Source organism: Cyphellophora attinorum (genome assembly GCF_001299255.1).
Source record: "Cyphellophora attinorum strain CBS 131958 chromosome Unknown Contig1, whole genome shotgun sequence".
NCBI classification, from domain to species: domain Eukaryota; kingdom Fungi; phylum Ascomycota; class Eurotiomycetes; order Chaetothyriales; family Cyphellophoraceae; genus Cyphellophora; species Cyphellophora attinorum.
The window spans coordinates 744,705-770,042 of NW_017253229.1; the positions used below are offsets into that span (position 1 = coordinate 744,705).

Genomic DNA, 25,338 nt, shown 5'->3' on the forward strand with positions numbered 1-25,338 from the left:
GAGCTTGAACTCTTACCACCAGTCTCGGCATCCACTGTGCATCGAGAGTTTGCACTTAGAGCATCTCCGCGGGCCCGCCATGGCGGTAGCAGAGCATGCGATTCTTCGCATCGACGAAGCGCGGCGACGGTCCGGCCTTCGATCGAGTACAGTATGATCGAACAAGCGGGTGCTTCTGCAGGAGCCCGTCGAGTAACCCTTGTGCTATGTACTGAGGCATGTACAGTGTGTGACGACATTGTCGCTTCTCATACTCTTGGCTCCATCTGAACATTGATGCGCTGACTTTAGGCACACCTTCAATGGAAGTCCCTCTTGCACATTACTAGGAATATCATTAGCAGCATCTGTCCTGCCTCAGTTATCTAGCCGACCATGACTCTTGAAATTCCGACAGATCTGCCACCAACGCCACCGGACTCCACACACAGTGATACAGAAGACAAGCTTGAAGCACAACCAGAATCACTTACGCTTCTTCCTGCCATACCATCAAGCAGTCCGCCCACGAATGTTCTTGAGCCCGACAAGAAGACTCCAGACTCATGGCTGCCGCGTGACCCACGGCTGATCCGACTGACTGGAGTGCATCCCTTCAATGTTGAAGCACCTCTGACAGATCTATTCGCGCAAGGCTTTCTAACTAGTCCGGAACTGTTCTATGTCCGCAACCATGGCTATGTGCCTCAAGTTCACGATGCCGACATGTTGGACTGGGAGTTCTCGGTGGAAGGCATGGTCGAGCACCCTTTCACGCTCAAATTGCGTGACCTGCTCGCGGAGTACGAGCAACGGACATTCCCCATAACTCTGGTCTGTGCCGGCAACCGTCGTAAGGAGCAGAATGTTGTACGGAAGACCAAAGGCTTTTCGTGGGGCGCCGCAGGTGTATCAACAGCATTATTCACTGGTGTCATGATGGCAGATCTGCTTGAGCGAGCAAAGCCTCGACGGGGCGGCCGATATGTTTGCATGGAGGGCGCGGATGAGCTGCCTAATGGCTGCTATGGGACTAATGTAAAGTTAAAGCATGCGCTGGACCGTGAAAAAGGCATGATGATTGCACACGCGATGAATGGCGAAGTTTTGCGGCCTGATCATGGCAAGGTGAGTGGCAATATCCATTTCTAACCTGAGTCAGCAAGCACAAATACTGACTCTGGGCAGCCACTCAGAGCCGTCATACCTGGCCAAATAGGAGGACGCTCGGTCAAGTGGCTCAAGAAGCTTATAGTGACGCCAGAACCCAGCGACAACTGGTATCATATCTGGGACAATCGTGTCCTCCCAACAATGGTTTCGCCCGAGGAGTCTGCAAACAAACCTGCCTGGTGGCAAGATGAGCGCTATGCTATCTACGATCTGAGCACAAATTCGGCCATTGCGGACCCTGCACATGAACAAACCATAACATCAGACGGCTCGATCGAAAGCTACGCAGTGCGAGGCTATGCCTACGGAGGCGGCGGACGAAGAGTCACACGAGTCGAGATCACCCTGAACAAAGGTCGGACGTGGCAGCTTGCCGAAATTGACTACGCCGAAGACCGCTACCGAGAAGCTTCTCCGCAGTCGTTATGTGGTGGCACGCTTGATATGGAAGGGTACGAGCCTAGTTTCTGTTGGTGCTTCTGGAAGATTGACCTCCCAATATCGGATCTATCCGCCGCGAACGATATCATTGTGCGAGCAATGGATGACAGCATGAATATCCAACCGCGTGATATGTACTGGAGCGTCCTGGGCATGATGAACAATCCCTGGTATCGGGTGGCAATACATATGGATGGCGATTCACTACGCTTCGAGCATCCGACACAACCTGCACTCATGCCTGGCGGCTGGATGGAGCGGGTGAAAAAGGCTGGCGGGGATCTCACAAATGGTCAATGGGGCGAACAAAGTCCGGGCGTTGAGCCAACTGAAGTGGCTCCTGAGCCTGAGTCGCAGGTCAAGATGACTAGTGATGATGTGAAAGACATAATCAGCATTGACGATGTCCGCAAGCACGACAAGGAAGAAGCCCCGTGGTTTATTATTGATGGCGAAGTATATGATGGCACGGCATTCCTTAAGGACCACCCTGGTGGCGGCTCGAGCATCATTAACGCTGCTGGCATGGACGCCAGTGAAGAGTTCCTAGCCATTCACAGTGAGGTCGCGAGAGGCATGATGCCTAAGTACCACATCGGCACTCTGGACGAAACTGGCAAAGCAGCGCTGAAGCTTGAGCCTGAAGAATCAAAGTCCTCTGAGATCCGTCCTACATTCCTGGAGCCAAAGCTATGGCACAAGGCAGTCCTGCACTCAAAGAAGACGGTCTCGTGGGATACAAGAGTGTTCACATTCAAGCTGCAGGACGAAAACCAACCACTTGGCTTGCCGGTGGGCCAGCACCTGTTCATTCGTCTTCGAGATCCAGCTACCCGAGATGCTATCATAAGGAGCTATACGCCTATATCACATCCCGCGAAGAATGGCTTTGTGGATGTGCTGGTGAAAGTTTACTTCGATGAGCCCGGACGAAAAGGCGGCAAGATGAGCCAGGCACTTGACTCCATACCCATTGGTCACTTCGCAGAGTTTAAGGGACCTATCGGCAAAATGGAGTATCGTGGCAAAGGCGTCGCCGCTGTCAACGGTGACGAGCGTAAGGTGGACCGGTTCATCATGATATGCGCAGGCAGTGGCATCACACCAATCTATATGGTCTTGCGCGCGGTTGTTGAAGATCCCGAAGACACGACACAGTGTATTGTCATTGATGGCAACAGAAAACTGGAAGACATCCTGATCAAGGAAGATCTCGATGTCTATGCCCAAGATGCCAATGGTCGATGTCAGATCACACACACACTGACTGACGCTCCCGAGAATTGGCAGAATCGACGGGGGCGCATTAATGCTACGCTGATCAAGGAAGTTGCTGGTGATCACACTCGGGATGGGAAGAAAACAATGGTGCTTATATGCGGGCCAGAAGGCTTCGAGAAAGGCGTTCGAACTGCGCTGCTCGAGAACGGGTATACCGACGACGAGCTTCTGTTCTTCTGAGAATCAAGTCTCTCTTCATCGGTCACACAATATTTTTACATTGTGAATGTTTCCGCACTTTCAAGCAGCATTCTGCCGCGAGCCAAGTATCACCTTGCCAGGCACATCAACTACGACGAGTTGTCCTCCTTTTCGTGACGTGGTTGTCACACGACGTCGAGATCTTCTGCCCCAGACGTTCATAGACGGCGAGCCACAACATATATGGAGTGTCGTACGTGGTGCGGCTGCAACAATGGCGAACCAGTGAGCGCCCAGAACCTTATCTACACCCCAGGAGGGTCCTCATCACAGACGCCATCTACCCATTCAGGCTCTTTCGACCTGCACAGTCCGTATTACAGTCCTGACTTCATGCCCTGCCTGTAAGGACCCGTGTGCATGGCTTGAGCTCATCACTACGAAGTGCATCTACATGGCCGGACTTCTTGTCCGAACTTGAGGACTTCAAGAAACCTTAAGACTTCTCGCCAAGACTAGCTTATCTTTCGAACGCTAGACTGAACCACTCCTACGCAGATTTGTTATCATCCTCCACACCTAAAGCCGTGGAGAAGACGATCACGTCCTTGACGCATGCCACAGTGCTTTGTTTCATGCCCCTTGACGACACAGTGTTGAAAATGCAAATACCTCATTCGCCGGAGAAGATCCGACCTCTCTAAAGACAATCACTGGCCCAGGTACGGCATACCTCGTCCTGATAAGGCAATTCACCCATACTGGGCTATGATAAGACACCTCTTCACTCTCCAGGGAACTCTGACATCTCCGGTCAACTCGATCTGGACCGATCGACGTACTTTCACGAGCCGTGCCTAGATCTGGCGTGGAACGCCTTTTCCCTTTCTTCCAGGTGCGCCTAGATATGCTGCTGGCATATAGGCGTGCAGAAGTGCTTATCAGGCTCGACGTCCAAGCCTTCGTCTACATCGTTCTCTCGACAGCGGATCTCTGATCGCTAACGCCCTCCGCATTGTGTGACGACACTTCAGCGGAGAAGCAGGAGAAACCGCATCCGTAGAGATGTGGCTGCGATAAGCGATGTCTGGACCTCAGCACTTTTGTTTGAACTGTGGTATATGAGGTCGATGTCATTGCTGTTATGCAGTGTCACTCAGCTTCACGCCGGTTCTTGACGACCCTGAACGTTCAAGGAAGTATACTGCTGTGATTTCCACTGATCATACCTACACAATATTAACTTCATACACCAACCTCAGGCAAGATGTTCTCGCCATCGACGCTATGGAAGTCGCCCGAGCTCAATCCAATCAACAATAAGGCCAGGACTATACCGTTGCTAAATATTGCAAACGTCCATGGACGAGTATTCTTCTTCTCTTGGCTAGGTTTCTTCATTGCTTTCTGGTCCTGGTAAGTGCAGCATTGAACACCGCTATCGATCGACGTGAAGACTGACATGGCCAGGTATGCCTTCCCACCGCTCCTCAAGAGCGTCATCGCCACGGATCTCAAGCTCTCGCAACCACAAGTTTTGACTTCGAACATCATCGCTCTTCTTGCGACACTCCTTGTGCGATTGGTCGCTGGACCATGCTGTGATGCATTCGGTCCCCGTAAGACTTTTGCCGGATGCTTGTTGATTGGCGCCATTCCGACATTCCTCGCCGGTACCATCCAGAACTTCGGAGGGCTCTGCGCGATTCGATTCTTCGTTGGCATTCTCGGTGGCAGCTTCGTGCCCTGCCAAGTGTGGACGACCGCCTTCTACGACAAGAACATCGTCGGCACGGCGAACTCGCTGACTGGAGGTTTCGGCAACTCTGGTGGTGGCGTGACATACTTCGTGATGCCGGCGGTGTACAACTCGCTGCGCTCTCAAGGTCTCAGCTCGGACAAAGCATGGCGCGTATCCTTCGTGGTCCCCGGTATCCTCATCGTCAGTGTGGCAATCGCTCTGCTGGTGTTTACTCCCGATACGCCGACCGGCAAGTGGAAGGACAGGGAAGTTGCTGTGCAGCGCGGCATCGGGTCGATTTCAGGGCAGGGTGCTCCAGTGGCTGCGGATAGCGACACTGAGAAGGGCTCCAGCGGCAACATCACTCCCCCGAACGAGGACAAGAAGGATCTTGCCCCCGCGCCACTCAAGCAAGACACCCAGGTCGGCGAGCAGTACAACATCAGCGAACATCAGCAGGAGGTGATCATGAAGCCGACATGGAAAGAGGCAATGAAGGTCGTCCGATCGCCACAGACTCTGGTCCTTGGCGCTGTAAGTGCAGTCACCGTTCCCTTCCTGACCCATCAGCTAACATACGGTCCACAGTGCTACGCCTCCTCATTCGGTGCTGAGCTTGCAGTCAACAGCATCCTTGGCTCTTACTTCAAGAAGAACAACCCTCACCTCACCCTGCAAGGCTCTGGCAATTGGGCAGCCATGTTCGGTCTCATGAACGTTGTGTTCCGCCCACTCGGTGGCGCAGTGGCAGACTTCGCCTACAAGAAGACTCACTCCCTTTGGGCGAAGAAGATTCTGCTGCACAGCTACTGTCTCCTCGCTGGTGTGTTCCTCATCGCCACTGGTCTCACCGACAGGCACAACGATCTCGGCTGGATGGTCGGTCTGTTGTGCATTGGCTTCGCTTTCTTCGATGAGGGTGCCAACGGCCTCAATTTCGCTCTGGTGCCTCACGTCCACCCTTACGCCAACGGTATCGTGTCTGGTGTCACTGGCGCGTGCGGCAACTTGGGTGGTATCATCTTCGCGATCGTCTACAGATACGGTGGTGACTACCATAGGGCTACCTGGATCATTGGTGTCATCATGGTCGCTTTGCAGGTGTTGACGTTCTGGATCAAGCCAGTGCCAGCTCACAGAGCTATCTGAGAGCTCAGGATATCACATGGTTGTTAGACCATAACCCTTCGATAGAAAAGTTGGCAAAGTGTTAGTTGGTAGCGACAGGTGCTTTAGTATAGGATACCCATGCCATCAATATCTTCAGCAGAACAGATGTCGTCCACTTGTGCCCATGCCCTCGCCCTGTGCCTATAAACTATCAGTAGATGCGTAGGCAGATGTGGGACATCCAGTTTCACAAAAGACATCGTCCATCATGTCATACACGACACCCTCAGACAATAGCCATCGAGATTGCGCAGAGGTCACGCGAGCTCAACCTCACTTCTTATCTATCTACGCTTTCTCATACAATACCCAAGCTTCGCGAAGAACTTGACAATGACACGATAGCTAACGCTGCTAGCGATCCTTGCCCTACATCTCTCCAGCGTGGAAGCACAGGTTGTAGCACCTGTACTCCATGTGCTTGCTCTGAGACGCGTGCCTCAGATATCGCTCCGCTCGATCTGTTTGTTGACCGTGAAACTCTTTCTCTGCGATGAAAGCCAAGCGAAGATGCACCGCGTGACCGTTGCAGTGTTTGTCATCCGGTCTCACGAGAGACTCGCCCAGACCGGTTGACGATGTCATGCTGAGGCGTTAGTGGCCTCCAAGACAGACCTGCCGTTCAACGTACTGCCTGCCAGGCAGCCTTGATCGTGGTCGCATCCATGGGCTCGTCTTGTCATCGCCCGCCCCGAATGCATGAGGGAGAGGAGATAGTTTCAAAGCAGCACGTCAGCCGGTCTCCCGTAGATTTCGCCTGCGCCGGTTGACAAGGCAAGCAATCGTGGAAGGTGCTCGGCGGAGGCGCCTGCCGCTGTTGGACCCATCATGGGAAACATACACGAGAAGGAGCGATCTTCGCGTGCTCCTGCTCCTGCTGCTCCTTGACAAGGTTGTAGAGGAAGTCACGCTTCAAAGCTGTGACATGTCAACCGGTCTTGCACAGATCTTGATCAGACCGGATGACAAGACGTGCTGGAGATACTCGGAAGATCTGCGTTCGCGAAGTCGTCAAGCAATGTTCATGCTAATGAGGAGTGGCAGTGTGTATCTGCCCTCCTATTATTGCCAGAAACTCGTAAGGGAAATGAGAGGATGGACCCGAAGTCGTCGCCGCAGAAAGAGATGATGTCTTCCGGTCTTGCGAATATATTTCCATGAGGATGGCGGTTCGGACGGCACAGGCATACGGCACAGGCATACGCCCGCAACTGTGCATCCATGCTACTTGTCATGATCCTGTATCCGATGGAGCACCGCATCGGTAGCTAACGCTCAGACACGATATAGCGGGGCGGGCCTTGGTGATGAAGGAACTTGGGAAGGCTGCTCACCGAAAACAGTAACATGGACCATTGCACATACGTTGTCCTATGCGCTTTCTCCAGACTGGATGGCGTGTCAATTCCTCTCGAACAGCGATGGCAGCAAAGCAGCACATTGAGCTTTGGACTCATCCAATTGTGTGAAACGTGTGAATGAAAGTATTGTGTTATGTCGTCGTATTGCACGACGAGCAAATTACACAGGTCATTTCCCCATACTGGATGATCTCGAGATATCCTCTATCCACATTCTATACCTCAGAATCTCCATCTTTTTCGCCTATATACAGGCCCTTTCCAGTCTATGTCGTAAACTCCTGGTCTTTGCCAAACGCCAAACTATGCCTGTACAGGTCTTATCCTGCTCATTATCCCAAACATGTTCATGTCATCACATCCCGGACCGGACGTCAAGTTACTTCCTCGCCATTCCTCAAGCCAACTGAAGAACAACCCCAATCGACAATGCTATTATCGAGGCACCCAGTAATGAAGACGCTGATCGCACGCCAGCATTGTTCGCGTTCTTAGCGTTCGTACTGTTGCTGCCGCTGTTGGAGGCAGCTGTCCCTTGACCGGTCTTAATCCCAGGGTTCAACGCCTCGGGTCTCGACCGGGACAGACTGCTGCAAGCATCGGCGTTGTACGCTCGTTGACCTACAGGGCCACCGAGATTGACAACAACGGCTGAAGAGTCTCTGACTGGTACGTTCAGCGAGCCGTCGCTCTGGATGTCTAGCGTATATTCAGTCTCGTCGACAACTTTCGGCGTGCCGTCTCCGTTCTCCTCATAGCTGATGCCGTTCCAGGTCGTTCCCGAGCTGGCATCAGCGCCTCCTGGATTTGTCAAATAAGCCAGATGCACAGTCTGACCACCAAGTGATCTGTCGAAGGACAACTGGAAGGTCATGTTCTGGAAGTTTCCTTGGGATCCGTTGACTGGTCGCGAGTTGATCAAGACCACCGATGCCAAATCGTCGTTTTGGTAAACATCGTACATGGCCAAACGTCCCGCATAATCGCCTGTTGCATCGAAGTCCACCGATCCACCAACGCGTGCCTGGCAGGTAGGGCCGATGATCTGGTCGAAAGCCGCGAACGAGTAGTAATTGGGTCGAACGAACGGAGCGTTGCCGTACATCTCGATCGGTTGCCATGCACTTGCGTTGCTGTTATCCGTCATGTGCATGCCAACCATCGTGATGTTCATAGCCGCAGTGTACAGAAAGAAATTAAGGTTCCATAGTGCTGCTGCGTAGACGTCCGTGATCTCATGCAGTCCGATTGGCCCGACTATTCCCATCTCTCGAAGTGCATACGCAAAAGGTGTCTGGTCAGCTTGGGCGATCTGCGTCTCCCAAGCCTTGAATTGGTTGTTGGTGGTCCGCAGATCTGTGAATTGGGAAACAGTCAACGGGTAGGTCGATACGCCGATGTAGTAGTAGTAATCATGTTGATTCCATTGGGCCACCAGAGGCGTTTGCGTGCCATTAGCATCGGCGTCAATGTTGAAATTCGCCAATTGAACGATCTCGAACGAGGTCCCGATAGTTGATGCGGTTGCTGCTGGCTCGAAGAAGTTGGCGCCAATGCCTCTCGGTTTCAGGACCTGGTCGTAAACGGCTTGTGCACGGTCCAGCCATTGTTCTGTATAGACATTGCCTCCCCATGACCCTGTCCGGAAGCCGTTCTGCAGGTATAGGTCGGGCTCGTTGCCAATTTCGAACGAGACGATCACAGGATTCGACAACCGCTCCATTGCCTGTGTGGCCATAGTCACGATCTGGTCGATGTAGTCAGGTTCTGTGTATGCCAAGTTCAAGCCGAACGTTATGGGTGTTCCTGCAGGAAACCGGTCCAGTGTTTCAAAATATCTGGGGCCGATGATCATATGATCAGTGGGAAATGCGCCCTGGCCTACTGGATTTGGATTGTTCAACCAATACCATCCATCCATGCTCGCGTCCCATTTGAAGTAGTCCTGCGTGTTCCCACCCAACCGAATATGCGGTGGCACACCGGTGTAGTCTATCAGGTTCTGAAGCAAATTATTCGTGAGCTCGTTCGGTTGCGCGCCGCCTGTGAAGGAGAAGAGGTTCGAAGGTTCTATGCCGAAGCCCGCAAAGGATGGGCTTATGATCTGGGACACGCCCTGGGCGGGTCTCGCAGGTGGCGCATGTTGTACGGTCTGTGCAGCGACAACGGATATTAACGATAGCGTGGCGAGTGACCCAATCACTGCCATTGCAGCGACGAGGAAATCCAAATAGCTCCCAAAGTTGTATATGTAAGTGTATCTGCGGTGAACTTCGAAGGCGAAACCGCGCCTGGGCTTCGACGATTGCGCCGGTCACTCTTGCACGATAAGGTAGCGACAGTAGTGGCTGTGTTGACACAAGCTGGAAGTAGCAGTCTATAAACAATAGGAAACTGCGTAGGCGATGGCAGTAGCGAAGGACTTGTCAAGCAGCGAAAGACTCGTATAACGTACAGAGTACCTTGAGTACCTACAGACTTGGTTTTTGTAATTTTGTTGGCGACAAGCTGTCCAGATCCATGGCAGCCGCCGCAGGCATACGCAATGGTTTCTGCATCATGGTGGGAGTAGCCGCAGTCAAGATCGGACTCGGCGGCATATGTGGAGAGCGTCCAGCTAGAAACTATGCTGCAACCAGTTAGAGATGTCGATATATCGAAATTGCGTGTGACCGCATCCCAGCCCAAGTTATCAGAAAGTATGATCTCTCGCTCACACTCAGCTTCTTCCAGCTATCCGGGATAAAGACATCTGGTCGTAGTGATGGGTTTTTGAGGTGATTTCGAGACAAGTGCTTCCATAATTGGTCCCGCGATAATGAAACATATGCGAATGCAGGGTTTGGTGAGACCGAGCGCTGGGAATTTGAGAATTTGCGATCACCGATTCCGCGAGGCTGGCCACTCGGTAGTGGAGCACGTGTCTTGCGTGTTGGCTTGATGCCATATTCAAGACCTTGGGCGGACATTGGCGCCAACAAGTCGTGATGATATGGGCGTCATAGAGACTTCCAAGGCATAGCATTTCCGTCTGGGATTCTTGGACTGCAAGCGAAGAAGTGAACCATTACCGGAGTGCATCTCCGATTAAAAAGTGCTTACTGCGAATCAGTCCGCGATGTTTCACCGCATGCTTTCATATGTTCGAATTGTGGCTAGAGACTCGGATAGCCGAGCTACTTCTTTGGTAAGTGCATAGAAAGTTCATCTCGTATTTGTTCCGGACTTCTGCATTAAATGCCAATATGGTGCCGTGCAATACCAAGATCCGAACTTCCGGAACATTCATGAGAAAGGTGTTGACCAAGCCGTGACATTCATGTCATCTGGATGTCAGCGCAAGCGATCCTCGCCCAAAGAGATCTCACGGGATGCCTACACTGCCATAGGTTATAATGCATGTCTGCCTGCCAACGCATCAATGGTAATGCAAAGTACCCACGGTCGAAAGGACCGCTTGAGCTGCTGCCATAGTGCTCTGCAATCCTTGTATTTAGGAGAGCGAAGTAGTAATCAACGCTTGATCTGTTTCGTGCGGACTCACCAGAATGGATTGGTTGATAGACGCGTAGGCACACGTAGGCACGAGTCTGCTTAGCCTCGATTGCATGCTTCCTTCTGATATGCCTATTGGCTGGGGTGGCATATCTTTCTGCCTTGCACCTTGCAGGAACTTTGTCAGCTGTTTTTCTGGAAGCTGGGGATGAGCAAGAGGGGTAGAAGCTGCATGCGTGCCGAACTCTCGTCTTCTTCGCCCAAGAGGGCATATCGGCTCATTGCAGAGGAGTGTTCATGTTAGTCTGGGACCGGTTCGACCGGTTGACGAAGGATCGATCAATAACGACTGGAGTTGAGGAACCGCTTACAGGAAGGCAGAGGACTGGACTGAGGCTTTGTGTGGCACAAAGAGATATATTCAACTATGTAAATTCAAATTCTCGAGGGACATAATAATCCCGAGCTCATGGACGTTCGTTCCATTAAAAGGCTGCTAAGATTGTTGATACAAAGACACCGATGTCGTGTGTGCATGGGTAGATGCAACACGATCCAGGCGAAGCAAGCCAGCTCCTCCACCGAAACGTGCATATGTCGAAGAATTTCGTACAAGGGGGTATCCAAAGCGTAAACAAGGTGGTGTAGTGTACAGACTTGTTGTGGTGTGTTGGTGGTACATCGATCTCCCGTGGCGGGAACCGTGCGGAATGATGTGAAGGTGAAGGATGAGACCGGGTGCTCCGTTCGCGAAATGGTATGAATGCCGAAATGATAGATGCTCGGTAGTTGGAAAAGCGCAATTAGGTAGGTATGAGAGTATCACGCCGAATAGGCGCAAGTCCAGGACAATCTGGGATGGACTTTTTGAGGACGGCAAAGCGATAAGAGCCTGATGTTTTGGGACGCAGCTCGGTAGGGTAAGCGTAGTGTATACGCGAGCACGAGCCTGCGAGATGCGTATCATCTGCAGTGCAGGTCTGCCATGTCATCGATTCTGCAGTCCCTTGCTCGACGCTACTGGCTAGCGAATAGCGGTTGCGAATTGGTGTGTTTGCCTAGAGCAAGCCGGGCGTTGCAGTGCGGCTATATTGGTACAGTGCTTCATGGTAGCAGGCGACTGGGGTGTCGAGGCGGAGAGATACAGGTCCGCCGTTCGCTCTGCTCATGAGCGCCGCTTTGGGAGTGCCGGTAAAGGTCTTGATGGGGGGGGACCCGGGCAAGGAGGGTACTTTGATCCGGAAGGCATTGTGGTAGATGTTGAGGGTGACGTATCTCAGTGAGGTCAGGCTGCGGCGAGATGGCAACCTGGTTAAAGGTGGTGTTCTGGTAGTGGTGGTGGTGGCAGACGACGATTGTTGAGCAATGTCTAGAAGATGTTTATGGTTGTCGTGTATATTAGTGGCGTGAAAGTATTACTTGCTGGGAGAAGTCAATGAGTAGGCAGGGCTGGGAAGGCAGACGAGGATATATTTATTTCTCACTTTCTCGGCAACCGCGGTGACGAGAGCACAAAGACTCATCTCACTCAGATGGATCCCTAATCCCCCTGGTGGAGCCTGGCTTGTCAGGTAGCGACGTGGCCGCTGAGGCAGCCCTGAGGCGTGTTTGAGGAAGGGGGAGGGATGGTGCCTGAATTAGCTTAGACAACCACGACAAGGGAGTGCCTGGAACTCCACCTGAAAATCCCAGCTGATCGGGTCGCAGCTGCAAACAGACGCAGGCAAAAGGAGGAAATTGTCCAGCAACTCAACTGTTTCCAGGGATCCCCGGTCGAGCCTTCCAGACCGCCCATTCCGTCCGCCCTTACAAAGTAGAAAGTGCATGTTCACAGGCACGAATTTCGGCCTTAACGCAGACCACCATCAACTTTTGGTGGTCGATTTCTACAGCTGCGCCCATGATTGAACCTTCTGCCCATGCAATCAAGAAGGTTTGCAGACACACGTTTTCTCCGGATGCTCGTGGAAGCCTCTGCAGCTCCTTACATTACGAGGCAAAACCTTTTGCTCGAAGCATGTCCGGCCATCCGAAACCTGCTCTTTTTTCTAAAAGTGGTCTCAGGCATATTTAATCAAGACAGACGACACGTAGCCAGCCGCCTTGATCGGCATGCGCTGCGTTGGCTCCTCCCCGGCTTATTACTTGTACGACGTCAGCATGGAAGCATGGTGACCCCGTGATGATGGCAGATGTTACGCCGTGTAGACCGACTGGATTATCCATGTAGATGTGCACCGAGAACGGGTAACTCAGTACATGTGGAGGGCTGCTATTCGCTAAGCGGTGACAATCTGGTTATTAATGTATGGACGGTGCCTGCGGATCAACCCACGCTATTGCTGCCCCTCTCAAATATTGACTCAGCACACTCCCGAGCCAGGCACGCAACTCGTGATCAGAAGAGCAAGATGGTGTGACGGCTTTGGATCGGCTACACCGGTCAGGCTTGTTGATGTCTGCGAACCACGGAACTTCTGCTAAAATCCTGCTTGATAGCTGTGTCGTGCCTGAAGCGACTCCCACCATTGGGCGTCAATACGAACACTAGTTCAATCGTTGAGGTCCCATGACCTGACTTCGGCTCGTCTGGAGGACATCTGATTTGCAAGGAAACGGGTTGAGCTCTTCTCAACTCCCGCACTTGCACAAGCGCATTCATGGACCAAGCGGGAATGTACGTACTGGGCGACGAGCTGCCACGTTTTGCTGCAAGGTCTTTGGTTTGCACCATGCAGGAGCGTTTGTCGGCGCCTGATTCGGCTGGTAGCAAACTCTGAACAGTTGGACGAGGGATGCGCCGCATGACCGGAAGTCTTGTCCATGCCCAAGTACTGGCTCACCACTCGTGTGCGCCCGTGGGAAAGCCGTTAAGCTGAAGCATAACCAACTTTTGATCGTTAGCTCTCATATGATCGAGATCTCGCACAAGAATGCCATCGCTTTGGCGGAAGCGCCTGCCTGAACATGCTAAAGCTCGGGCAAGGAAGTGCAGGCACACCCACACACACAAGACAAGTCATGACGATTGCAGAAGCCACAATCCATGCCGAATAATTCGCAGCAGAGCCAACGAAGTTTCCCAATTCTCACTATCATAGATGATGTTCAGACGATCCAGGAACCGTCAGTCTCACCATACAAACCTCAGGCTATTTGGGACAATCCCATTTCCAATGTGGCGAACTGTAGACAGAATCGGTCATTGTACCTGAAGATCACGAACATCTGTGGACCGCATGCTCGCATGCAGCTCGCATCGACTCATCATCCTAACTTTTGAAACATGAAACACCCCCTGAACCGCCCCACGGCGGCGTTTATTCGTACCCGAAGCTGATGTCACGATCGAGGGGCAACGTTTTCTGAAGAAGTTTCTTCATGGACCATGTTGCCAGTGCACGAGATGTCTTGGTAGCTTCCGTGATGTTGAAAAGATCAGTAAAACTCAGCATGCCTCACTTACTGTGTGATACCGACGGTCGGCGTTGGCCCGCGAAACATCTGCATACGAGAAGCTAGTGATCGATCCAGAAAACGGTTGGAAGAGACCTTGGTCTTGCATGTAGAATGCCCAGGTCTACCCGCTCTTGTGGCTGTTAGTCTCGCTGTCGCCGACTCTGCAGGTTGTGTTCGACATTAGCGCGTGTGCCCGAGTAGAGAGGCGCACCGTCAAGAGCGATAGTCTGCTCAGCCAGCCTTGCTTACGATAGTTCACCCAGGTAGGGTTATCTTCGGTGCATGCGGCTCAAGGTGGCGGCCAAAGAAGACCGCCACAATTTGCAGGTCGGCCTCCAGAATTGAGGCTGAGCCGCGCGGTTGGAGTTGCAACAGCGATGTAGGCGAACATGGCTACGGTGTAGCACCATCAGCTTCGTGCTTCGGAGCTGTCACGCTTCAGAAATCTGTGGCAGCTCGATGCACTCGCAGTCTCGAAACGACCATCGCACCTTTTGCTGACTGTCAGCATTGCGCGTTTCAGTGTTTCAGCAAGCGGTGACGAAATCTCGGCAAATGCGACTAAATAGTATGCAAGCACCGCGTGCTTTTGACACCGAGTCAGTAAGCGTCGATCATGTTGCTCTGGCAGCGGAATCTCAACAGGCAGTAGACATCGTAGCTGTGTAGAACACGTACTTGGCTGCAATTACAAGGTTACGACGACCAGTACGGAACATTTTGTGAGCTTCCGAACTTCTGAGCTGAAAAAGGATCGAGATTGAAGCAATCTTGGCCTGGAGGTCGAAGGCTTCTAGAAGGTCGGGCTAATGCAAGGGGTTCCATGCGCTCTCCCTGCGTCAGAAATTGACTGACCACGTGGAAATGGGCGGCTGAAAGCCCCAGACCCACCTGTCGGCGCGGGATACGAGCACTGGCGCTGGCTATTGCTCGTTACCATACCTGTTCGTCCTTTCGCAGATCAGAAGACCTCCTTTTATCGAGAATCTTCGGCGCGTGGCTGAAATGTCGAGTATTTGCGTGGACTTGCGTTGCAGTAGTGCGCCTCACGTACCGAACAGGCTGTGGCATAGCGCTTTGCGTCCGAAACGGATATGGCTCTGCTCTAGTGAGAAGACTCTGGAAGCGAGCCCGGCGGGCCATTCCGCATCCATTCTACGACTTCCTTCCAGAGAGCGGCGCATTTCAGTCCTCCAGCTGTTCCCGCTGTGTAGCAATCCATTCTTCCATCAATGCTTGCCCATGCGCCTCGCCCTTGCTGGAGGTCTTCTTCCCAGGACCGCCTTTTCGCTCTACCATGAGAACCAGGACAAAACCCCAGATGTTGAAGCCATCGTAGGTGGTGGTAAATGCTAGCTTCTTCTTATCATCGCGTGCAACCGCCGAAGCAGCTGAGGGGACAGACTCTTCGTTGTCGGAGTCATTCGTCGCCATAGGGATATCAGCCAATCGTCCGTCATCATCGTCACTTTCGTCGGCAATTGTAACGGGTGCTCGATCAGCATCTAGCATCTTGCTGCTGTTGCTCTTGATCGGCTCACGGTCCTCGAAGGTCTTATTCTTAATCATAAGAGCGTGCCGAGTGGTCGCTTCCGTCAGGAAGACTGCCACTTGGAAATCGTCTTTAACAATGACATCTTTTATGCTCTTCTTTTTCTTGCCCTTGCTCTTGACTCTCTCATTCTCTTCCCGCAGCTTGGGAAGCACATACGGCTTCACCGCCTCGAAAATACGATTCAGCGCCGGATCTTGTGGATTCAACAGCCAGCGATCGCGATCTGCGTGGTTCTCGAGGAAAATGCGGCACTCGAGTACTGAGTGGCGGCTGATGCGCAGGTAGCGGCGGATTGGCGCCATCTTCGTGTGGTGTTCACCGACCCATATTCGAATCTTTGGCGATCCAGGATGCTATCAAGACCGACAATTTTGGAAGCTGAACCACTGACTGCGATTGATTGTGTTCGATGAGCATCATCACGTTGCGGCGGGGGTGTGACTTCATCGCCTGTAGGGTCTTGCAATGATTGGGTTTGCCTGGGTCCACACAAAAGCCCCTTAGCGGTGTGAAGCCTTAACCTCACGTCTTCACACTTCACGCGCTCTTCTTTGTTAGTATATGTATGAATGTTTGCTGCACAGCGAGCTCCTATAGAGAAGGCCTGTGCTAGCACAAGACGCGTCTCTCATCCATAAATGCTAGTATAATGGCGTCTGCAGGCAGCAGATCTGGCCACAACACTTCCTTCCTTCTTCCCTCCCCATGAAGAAGAATACACATCTGTCTGTCGCGAAGCGCCTCGATGTAAGACTACTATCGTTACCACCATACTCACTGCCATCGCGAGACATACTCGAGTAGGTTTCTCGCCAACATGGCCGCCGTTACCCAGCCTTTGGGAGAACATGGTGGTTTTCGACGCACCTGCCTGCTCGCCTGGGTGTAAAGCTTGGCATAGAAACACAAAGACGTACCTTTATGCATGGACACGGGATGCTGATGTACGCCATCAATCCTCGGGCAGATGTCTGTTCATAATCGAAGAGACAGCCTGTGATCTCGACGAATGCCAGCAATAGCGACTGAGGACCAGCCAGGCCCATAGTCACGAAGTGGTAAAGTCTCAGTCGATGGACCCCAATGGTCGATATATTTGATATCATAACTTGCTGGACTAGTGCACAAAGCAGTGACACCATTTACCCTGGGCATCTGGAGAGTGTTCTTGTGTGGAAGTGCCATGGTCTGGGTTTGGTCTGCTGCTGTTGTGGCCCGTTACTGAGCACTCAAGCAAACCTGACAGGGACGTTATCTGGCTGTGATTGAGCAGAGAACCCTCTGGATCCCCCAACCTCATGTTTCCCAGCAACGGCAAGGCCAAGACAAGTTTCTGCCTGCGTATTCACTTTGCGCACTTTCTGTTGCGAAGAAATTTGAGCTGCTCTCGGGGTTCCCACCTAACAGTCGCACTAAGAACGTCCTCACAGTGCGGCGTACCGGGCATCCCAGGACAAGACAACCTGTCAGAGCATAGCCATCCTCAAGCGCTCTAGCGACGGAACGAAGCAACAAGATGGGCCTCATGTAAGTCCGCTGCGCTCTTTTGGTCAGAGACTCGAAATCCTGACTTCTCAGCACACACGACACGCACAAGCTGGGAGAATCCAAGCCAATCGAGCATTTCCGACCGCGCTTGTTTAAGGAGCTCGATCGCAAGCAGTCTATTCTCAAGCTCGATCTCTTCTGGTCCATTTCCATGAAGGAGAACGGTCTCAATCCTCGTGCGAAATTCCTCTTGCCCGAAGACGACTCCGACCACGATGATCCTGCTGGGGACGACCACATCTTTCCTATCCACGAGCTCGAACCTCTGGTTTCTTTCCGCAACCTCAAGGTCCTGCAGCTATGTGGCATGATGCAGAGGTACGTCTAGCCTGCCAAAATCCTCCCTGTACCCCTGACTAACTCCCTCCAGCTACCAACCCGTAATCTGGCGCGTCGTCTGGGCCAATCCAAACCTAGAAGTCCTCACACTTGAGATGTCGCTCCCTCCCCTCTTCAACACCAACACCAACCATCCAAACCGCGTCATCGACAGCAACTGGACCATCTTCCCAAGCATCACCCCTCGCCCCAGCATGTCTTCGGACATCTCTCCCGCTCTCACCAACGACGACGACCTCGAGCCCGCCTACCTCGGCAACCAAGGCAGCGGCCGCCTCGACCCCTCCTTCGGCTCCGGCGAGTACCTCGACGACCTGGCCATCAAGAACGCCCTGGCTCCGCCGCTGCCACCAACGACAGCGCGCTCCCGTCATACCACCGTTTCCTCTCCATTGCGGAGCTCAACCTCATGAACTTCGTCGTCGACGGCATCCCTTTCGTCAACTGGTTCGACCCGAGCAAGCTGCGTCGCGTCTCGTTCCGTGGTTGCTGTGTCGATGCAGGTTTCTACTTGCATCCCAGCATGAAGCACACCGTCTCCCTCCTCCCGCCTGTCCCTGCCGCTGCCAACAACGTCGGCGTTGCGCTTCGCGTTCCGGTGGGAGGATTGCTTGCTGCTCGCGCCATCACGCCCATCTATACGGGTACGAAGCTGGTGGAGCTGAAGGGTGGGCGCGTGATTCCTGCTCGTGTTGTTCTGGAGAAGGAGGAGAAGAAAGAGAGCAAGTTTCGTGTGGTTCGGGAGGCCCTGAAGGGCAAATTGGCGCGTCGTCCGGCTTCTTCTACGGGCAGTTGTATGTGAATGTGGCCGCCAGGCGGGCTCTGTGGGCTTTTTTCTGAAATAGCGTAGGCGCTGATGGAGTAGATATCGAAATCACATTCTGCATTCTCATGATTGTTTTCAGAGCTGCATGTCACGTTGATCCGAGGCCATTTGACCTCACTCGTGCTTCCCCTGTAGCTTCCATGATGCTCGTCGAGAGCTTCGATGGACGTAAGAGTAGCCGTCAGCCGAGTCTCACATCCAGCGCCAGGCGTAGGACACAGTGAAGATGCACAGTGCATATAGCCATTGGGTCTTCTAGGGGCACTGAGAGCTTGTACTATAGGCTAGTAGTGAATTAGCATATCCATCGAGCTGAGATTTACCTATACTCTATGCAATCCCAACAAGAGACAGCCTGCCCAAATGCACCACCTCGAAACGCCAAACTATGCTTTCCCCCCTTAGGCCCTTCACGACGCCTCCGGAAAGACCTCCTTAACCAGACTCTTCTTATTGACCTTGCCCATCGCATTCCTGGGAATGCCATCCACAACCCTCAACTCCATCGGCACCTTATAATTTGCCAATCTGTCTTTCAAGGCCCGCCTCATGTCCAAGGCAGCCCAGGCTTTCCCGCCCTTTCCTGCAGTCTTGCCGGTCTCGCTCAAGACTACAATGGCGGCGACCTTCTGGCCCCACTGTTCGTTCTGTATTCCCACGACGGCTGCTTCCGCTACCTCCGGTAGTGATAGGAGCTCACGCTCGACTTCGAGAGCAGACACCTTCTCGCCGCCCGTTTTGATTATGTCGACGGACTTACGGCCGCGGATGAAATACATTGGCCCCTGGGCCCACTTCTGATCGCTTTTGCCGGCTCCTGTTGGGCCGGGTTGGCGGATTGCGACGTCGCCTGTTTTGAACCACTTCCCCAACCCATCTCCATCGTCGTCGACAAATTCCGAGGCTGTGGCGGCGGGGTTGCGGAAGTATTCTCTGAAGATGGTTGGGCCGCGGAGTTGGATTTCGCCTTCGCGCTGTTTCCCATCTGGGGCTTGCTCTTGCCCGGGCTGGATGACTTCGTTGGTCTCTGTGTCTACCAGGCGGACCTGCACCGAGGGGAGGGGCCAGCCCACGCTACCGTCGACGCGATCCTCGTATGCTAAACCGCAGGATAATGCCATGCCCACCTCCGTCATCCCGTAGCGCTCCAACAAGACGTTCCCGCCGCTGAGGTCCGTCCACGCCTGCTTCGTAGGTGTGGGCAGTGCGGCGCTGCCGGAGATGTTGACGCGCATATGTTCGGGCGAGATGGCGGTCTTGACGGCTGTTTGCATTCCGGCGTCTAGCTGAGGGAAGGAGGCGAGGAGGCGGTTGTAGATTGTAGGCACGACTGTGAGGAAGGTTACGGGCCGCTTGTCGGAGGGTACGTCTGGGAGGAAAGGTAGCGCGAGGCGTTTAAACACCGTATCCGCGTTGAAAGGGTAGGCGAACTCGATTGTCGAGCCGGCGATCAAGGGCGTGAAGAGTGCGTTGATCGTGCCGTGGATGTGGTGCAGCGGAAGGACGTGCAGGAGGAGGTCGGACGGTGCGTACCGCCATGCTTCGATCAGAGACTGTGCTTGCGCGGTGATGTTGTCCACGGAGAGCACGACGCCCTTGGGCCGGTTCGTGGTGCCGGATGTGTACAGCATGAACCCTGCGTCTTGTAGTGAGCGGTCCTCAAACTTGACATTCTCTGCACTCGTTGCGCCCGTCTCGATCTTGCTTAGGATCTCCAGCTTGGGCGTATGTGACATCTTCTCATCCTCTCTCCCGCTCCGCAGCACATCCTCCGCCTTCTCTTGAAACTTCTCCGTTGACAAGACTAGCGCTGCCTCACTGTTCTCGAGGATATACCTCAGCTCCGAGCTTGGATGTGTGAACGCCAGCGGCAGTGCGATAGCATTGTGTGCCAATATGCTCAGAAAGGTGACCACGTAGTCGTAGCCGTTCTCTGCCAGGAACGCTATCCTCTCGCCCCTTAACGACTTCCCACCAGTGATGGCGGTAAGATTATCTTTCGCAGCAGCGACATCGTGCAGCAGGCTTCCGTAGCTAAACGAGCGGTCGGACGAGCTGTGCACTATCGCCAGTGATGCTGGATCATGTTTAGCGATCGCATTGAAGATCGGCGTGCGAGGCAGCGTTGATGCCATGCGGATGTGGGTGCGGTAGGGACCGTGTCGGTGGAATGGCCTCAAGGTATATTGCTCGTGTGCTCCCAGACCGTGATGAATGATGACGTCCTTCAAAGTTGTCCTCCTCTTCACACCGGAAAGAATGAAAGAAAGTCGCATGTCAGCGAGGCCAACATTGTTTCCCTGACCGCCTTCTGGGCCACTGGGACCCCGAATGAGGCCCTAGACGCTCAATTCCGCAGATGTTGAGATTTGACCTCGATCGAGGCGGATCTGACAATTGGATTTCTTGGAGTTCTTCTAGATCCTCAGGGCAAAAAGTTCACGATCGGCATCTCCAAATGAACGGGGCGGCAGTTGAAATGTCTCCGGGTGGCACACCGACCCATATTGTCCTCCCAACAATATCGAGAAGACCTAAGCCTTGTCCGATATTCACGAAACATCAGTCGAGCCACGATCCGATGCGTCGGGCGCTACTGTCTCGCCCGCTACGTGCCCTCCCGACGCGCACCATGGCCACGTCCACAACACCAATAGCGGACACCATCCGACAGAAGCTCACCTCGGCACTCAACCCGACTATACTGGAGATCCGGAATGACTCACATCTCCATTCACACCACAAGGCTATGCAAGGCGTCACATCCAAGGAGACACACTTCGCGCTGAATGTTGTATCGGAGGAATTCAAGGGCAAGATGCAGCCCGCCAGGCATCGGGTTGTGTATGGATTGTTGATGGAGGAGCTCGAGCGCGAGGGAGGGATTCACGCGCTGCAGCTGAGGACGAAGACGCCCGAGGAAGAGGAGAAACTGAAAGCTAAGGCTACTGCTGCGGAGTGATTGATCAAGTCACCGGCTTTGCTTGATTGATGGTGTACTGCAATGTACAATGACGATGTTCAGATCGAGCACGATGGGTCCAGGCGGTATGGCCGGCAGGCTTGACTCCGCGATTTCTGGCCAGCAGCGGCTCTCGGGTCTTGCGTTCACACAGGCATGCGACCCCACAAGAGCCTCATCGGGGCGGCGACAGTCCTCAGCGCTGAGCAGTGGACGGCCATGCCGAGCTCAAACAGCCTGTCTGCCTTAGTCGGATGCATCCATCACATTCGATGAAGCAGGGCCTCGGGCAAGAGGCATTCACAGAGACAGGCGCAGTTGTCAGTATCAAGGGTCTGGGCTCGACGCTCAAGCTTCGGTACTTTCCACGGAGGAGGTGCCCAGATCATGCTATTAGGACGGTACCCGGGCTCAGAAGAGGTTGTCCGCCAGGCACTGGACAGTGCCACCAGCAGGCTGTGGTGATCATGAATTACGTGGGGCGCCTGCTCCATCTCCGAACTAGGTGATTACGGCCAGATTTCAAACAGTGTATAACGGGGATTATTATGGGCAGTAGGCTATCAGTTTCTAGACCAGACCAAGGGAAGAAACCCAAAACGCCTTTTCCTTCAGAGACCCATGCTAACCTCGCGCACAACACGACTCTGCTGGCCGTCTGGGCGAGGGCGACAAAGAGAACTGTACATCTTTCTTTCGCGGTTTCGAGAACTTTTCCAAGGGCATGCTTCCCAGAGCAAGGTGTAGAATGCTTCATCAGACCTTTCATGATGTGTTGTTGTGTCTGCGATTGCCTGCCCTTCTTTCTCTCTAGGATGCCCCTCCAGCAGAAGGGAATCTTGTTTCGATAAGGTTTTACGTGTATGTAGATGGCGGTGTGCTCACCATCTCCCTGTTCCAGGACCAAGGCAAGATCTCCCAGTAGCTGCCAAGCCTCCCTTCTGCAAAGGTCACCTGCTCTTGTTTTGCTGCTTGAGTCGAAGAAGAGTCGAGCGCACAGGCATAGTGTATGAACTTGATCGGGTACGCGTTCGTACGCAGGAAATGTCGGAGTGGTCGGTGGAATGCGCTAATAGCATCAACTGCGCATATCCCAAAGTTCGAATCTGTATGGCCTGCTAAAACATCGCTCTTGAAACACACACAACAACACTCTGCACGTCACCAAATCGGCGGGCGTAGCTGTGCACCTGTAATCGCCAAGAAGCCCAACCAGAAGTGTAGACAAAGGAAAGGTTAGAAACCGTCTGGTATGAGAGTTAGATCTGATATGTCCTCAAGGCAGACACACATCCGCCGGCTTTTCATGCTGTTACGCTTGATGGCCTGGATCGAATCGACACATTCGCCGGCTTTTCAGGCTGGTGCGCTTGATGGCCTGGATCGAACTTCGACGTCCCGGCGGAGGTCTACTTACGTCCGAAGACAACGCCAAGGACAACCGCCAGAATGATAATAATAAGCACTACGCGTAGATAGTCAGTGACCGAGCCTCAGCCAACGGGAGTGCTTGCGCAGAGCCAAACTCACAGACAATGCCAGCGCACCACCACTTCTTGCGGCGTGCAGCACGCGCTTTCACGACTGCACCATCAAGCTCGGTGTTTGCTTTGGCCACGTGATCGTTGACTTCCTCGCCGCGCTGTTCGATTTGCATGACTGCCGGTTCTTGCTGAATGACTTGAGCCTCGAGATCTTGGTACAGTTGCGCGAGTGTTATCATGTCCTGTTCGATCTTCTGAATGGCTTGGTGTCGTTGTCGCACGTTGTTCGAGATGCTCTGGGCCTGGCCGCGGCGGTCAGAGTTAATGAGCTGCGCGTGGTATTAGTAGACGAATCTCGTCCTCGATAAGGGGCTCATCCATACCGCCTGGCTGAAAATCTGCTGATTGCCTGAATCCTCAATGGCTTCCCGCACCTCGGCATCGCTGGCATCTGGCCGCACGATGCGGTACTCACGAGCGCTCCGCTCATTAAGCTTCTTGCGGTGATCACTGTCTGCCTGCTGGAACTTATTGATCATCGTCTTGATGCGACGGTCGACCTTGCCGACTTGAGGTGCGTTGCGGGGATTGCCTGACTCGGGATCTTGTTTGAGTCTCCTGATACGAGCAACTAAGCCTTGATATGTTTCCATAATCTCGGATGACAGACGGTTGACTTCTGGCTGAACTTGTGAGCCAGAGTCATCTTCGGCGCGTCGGTGCATGAGCTTGAGGCGTTCGAGGTCCTGCTCGAGTTGATCGATAGCGCGATCGATGCTGCGAGTCTCGTTGAGCAGGCGATTGGGATCGTTGCCGTTCATGTTTGACATCTCTGGAGAGCTCGTCAGCTCGCGACAACAAGGTTGAGCTTAGGACTTACCATAGCCGCCACTAGGTTGCTGATTGAGAGCCTGTCGCTCAGGATCATCGTAGTTGCTGCTGCCCTGTTGTTGAATGCCCGGTCGGCCATAGCCGCCTTGCTGTTGTCCTCCGCGCTGGTCATATGGATTGCCAGAGTCTCCGTATGGACTTGGGTTCTGGCCATAGGGATTGTATGAGCCGTAGCCACCTTGCTGTCCACCTTGATTGTACTGTGATCATGTGTGTCAGCGCGCGGACTCGTCGGCTTAGAGAGCTTGTGAAACGCGGACAGCGGAAGCAAGGGGACGGGGCAGCATACACTCATTTTCGCTGAATAGACTGGTAGAAGAAGACAATGGAAAAAGAGGTGCGACTGTAAGAAAACAGAAAGGAAGCAATGTTTAGTCGGCGATGTGATTGCGGTAATGAAGAGTGCAATGGTATAGAATAATTGAAGGGGCCTAAGCAGAAGCACTCGTACTGCCGGCGGCTGAGTGATCTTTCCCTCTCTTCTCAAACTTGAGCCAGCACCGGCCAAGCCCCCAATTGTTCTAGCGTCTCGTCGAACTATTTGCTGCTAGTCGCAAGTTCCATCGACAACGAGCTCAAGCGTCTATAAAACTGTCTGAACAGGCAAATGTTTCATCGAATCTTCTACACGGGCAAGCATAATCATTCCATTTTTGAGGTTTCGTCCCCAATTGACTGGAAGGCACCGACATTCTCGAAGCCGCCCAGAACCGCGGCTTAGCCCCTTCATGCACGACTTATTCCCTAGTACAGCCCAACTCTACAGCGCACTCGCCACGGGTTTATTTTTGGTCAGCACCTGTTCGCTGCTCAATGTCACGCTTCTGTTACGCGCATAAGGAAGGCCGATGAGTTCTTTTACCAGTCAATGACCGCACACTGCATCCAGCCGACCCGTACCGTGCGACGCCGGAGTTTTGAACAGTTGATTGATTGACTGGCACGACCCTTTGTGCCCTCTAAGCTGAATCTAACCTCGGGGATCTCGTGTCCTTAGATCAATCAGGCAAACCCTGGATCATTTTAAGCGTAACATCCAAGCTCGTTGTCTGCTCGCTTTGCGGTGCTCGCAATCTTGCCCAACCCTGCAAGTTCCACAGGAGGTCCAAGGCCAGTAATCCACAGGTGATGGTCTCCGGGGACCTCGCGACCGCCGTTGACATCTATCACAAACTGGCGCCTGCCCTCAAAACAGTGCCTGTTGTGCCAGAGCAACTGCAAGAGCTCGGTCTTTGACAGCGCAATCGTCGTGCGCCTGACGATCCACGCCGATGGCCGGTCGCTGCCGTCCGTTCATACTACCATCCTACGGGAAGTAACAGCAGGCACAGATCTGCCAAATTGCATTACGACAACGGCATATCAAGCTTCAGGATCTGACCCCAAGTCGGCCTTTTCCATGTCCTCAGCACAGTACAACGTGATGACAAAGCTCGAAACTTTGTCGCCCATTTCGCAGCATTACAGCCGAATATAACCAGTTCCTGTGATG

The 25,338-nt window shown here is 53.2% G+C and overlaps 7 protein-coding genes across 7 annotated transcripts; 4 read left to right on the top strand and 3 right to left on the bottom strand.

Annotated features, from left to right (window-relative positions):
- Nucleotides 1-375: 375 nt before the first annotated feature.
- Nucleotides 376-3,054, top strand: AB675_507 (Nitrate [NADPH]; the record flags this gene model as incomplete). Its single annotated transcript, XM_018145262.1, has 2 exons — nucleotides 376-1,107; nucleotides 1,168-3,054. The coding sequence occupies 2 exons, from the start codon at nucleotides 376-378 to the stop codon at nucleotides 3,052-3,054; spliced, it is 2,619 nt and encodes an 872-aa protein (XP_018005874.1).
- Nucleotides 3,055-4,282: 1,228 nt separating this feature from the next.
- Nucleotides 4,283-5,905, top strand: AB675_508 (Nitrate transporter; the record flags this gene model as incomplete). The annotated part of the gene is made up of 3 exons (XM_018145273.1): nucleotides 4,283-4,431; nucleotides 4,486-5,290; nucleotides 5,345-5,905. The coding sequence occupies 3 exons, from the start codon at nucleotides 4,283-4,285 to the stop codon at nucleotides 5,903-5,905; spliced, it is 1,515 nt and encodes a 504-aa protein (XP_018005865.1).
- A 1,779-nt stretch (nucleotides 5,906-7,684) lies between these two features.
- AB675_509 (Beta-glucuronidase) lies at nucleotides 7,685-9,496 on the bottom strand (the record flags this gene model as incomplete). The annotated part of the gene is made up of 1 exon (XM_018145284.1): nucleotides 7,685-9,496. The coding sequence occupies one exon, from the start codon at nucleotides 9,494-9,496 to the stop codon at nucleotides 7,685-7,687; it is 1,812 nt and encodes a 603-aa protein (XP_018005960.1).
- A 5,930-nt stretch (nucleotides 9,497-15,426) lies between these two features.
- AB675_510 (uncharacterized protein) lies at nucleotides 15,427-16,098 on the bottom strand (the record flags this gene model as incomplete). Its single annotated transcript, XM_018145296.1, has 1 exon — nucleotides 15,427-16,098. The coding sequence occupies one exon, from the start codon at nucleotides 16,096-16,098 to the stop codon at nucleotides 15,427-15,429; it is 672 nt and encodes a 223-aa protein (XP_018005589.1).
- A 1,214-nt stretch (nucleotides 16,099-17,312) lies between these two features.
- Nucleotides 17,313-18,485, top strand: AB675_511 (uncharacterized protein; the record flags this gene model as incomplete). The annotated part of the gene is made up of 4 exons (XM_018145307.1): nucleotides 17,313-17,323; nucleotides 17,375-17,662; nucleotides 17,715-17,984; nucleotides 18,044-18,485. The coding sequence occupies 4 exons, from the start codon at nucleotides 17,313-17,315 to the stop codon at nucleotides 18,483-18,485; spliced, it is 1,011 nt and encodes a 336-aa protein (XP_018005657.1).
- Nucleotides 18,486-18,919: 434 nt separating this feature from the next.
- AB675_512 (Acyl-CoA synthetase family member 3, mitochondrial) lies at nucleotides 18,920-20,785 on the bottom strand (the record flags this gene model as incomplete). Its single annotated transcript, XM_018145317.1, has 1 exon — nucleotides 18,920-20,785. One exon carries the CDS (start codon nucleotides 20,783-20,785, stop codon nucleotides 18,920-18,922), a length of 1,866 nt encoding a protein of 621 aa, XP_018005959.1.
- A 356-nt stretch (nucleotides 20,786-21,141) lies between these two features.
- On the top strand, nucleotides 21,142-21,471 carry AB675_513 (UV-induced protein uvi31; the record flags this gene model as incomplete). The annotated part of the gene is made up of 1 exon (XM_018145328.1): nucleotides 21,142-21,471. The coding sequence occupies one exon, from the start codon at nucleotides 21,142-21,144 to the stop codon at nucleotides 21,469-21,471; it is 330 nt and encodes a 109-aa protein (XP_018005478.1).
- Between the last annotated feature and the right edge of the window lie 3,867 nt (nucleotides 21,472-25,338).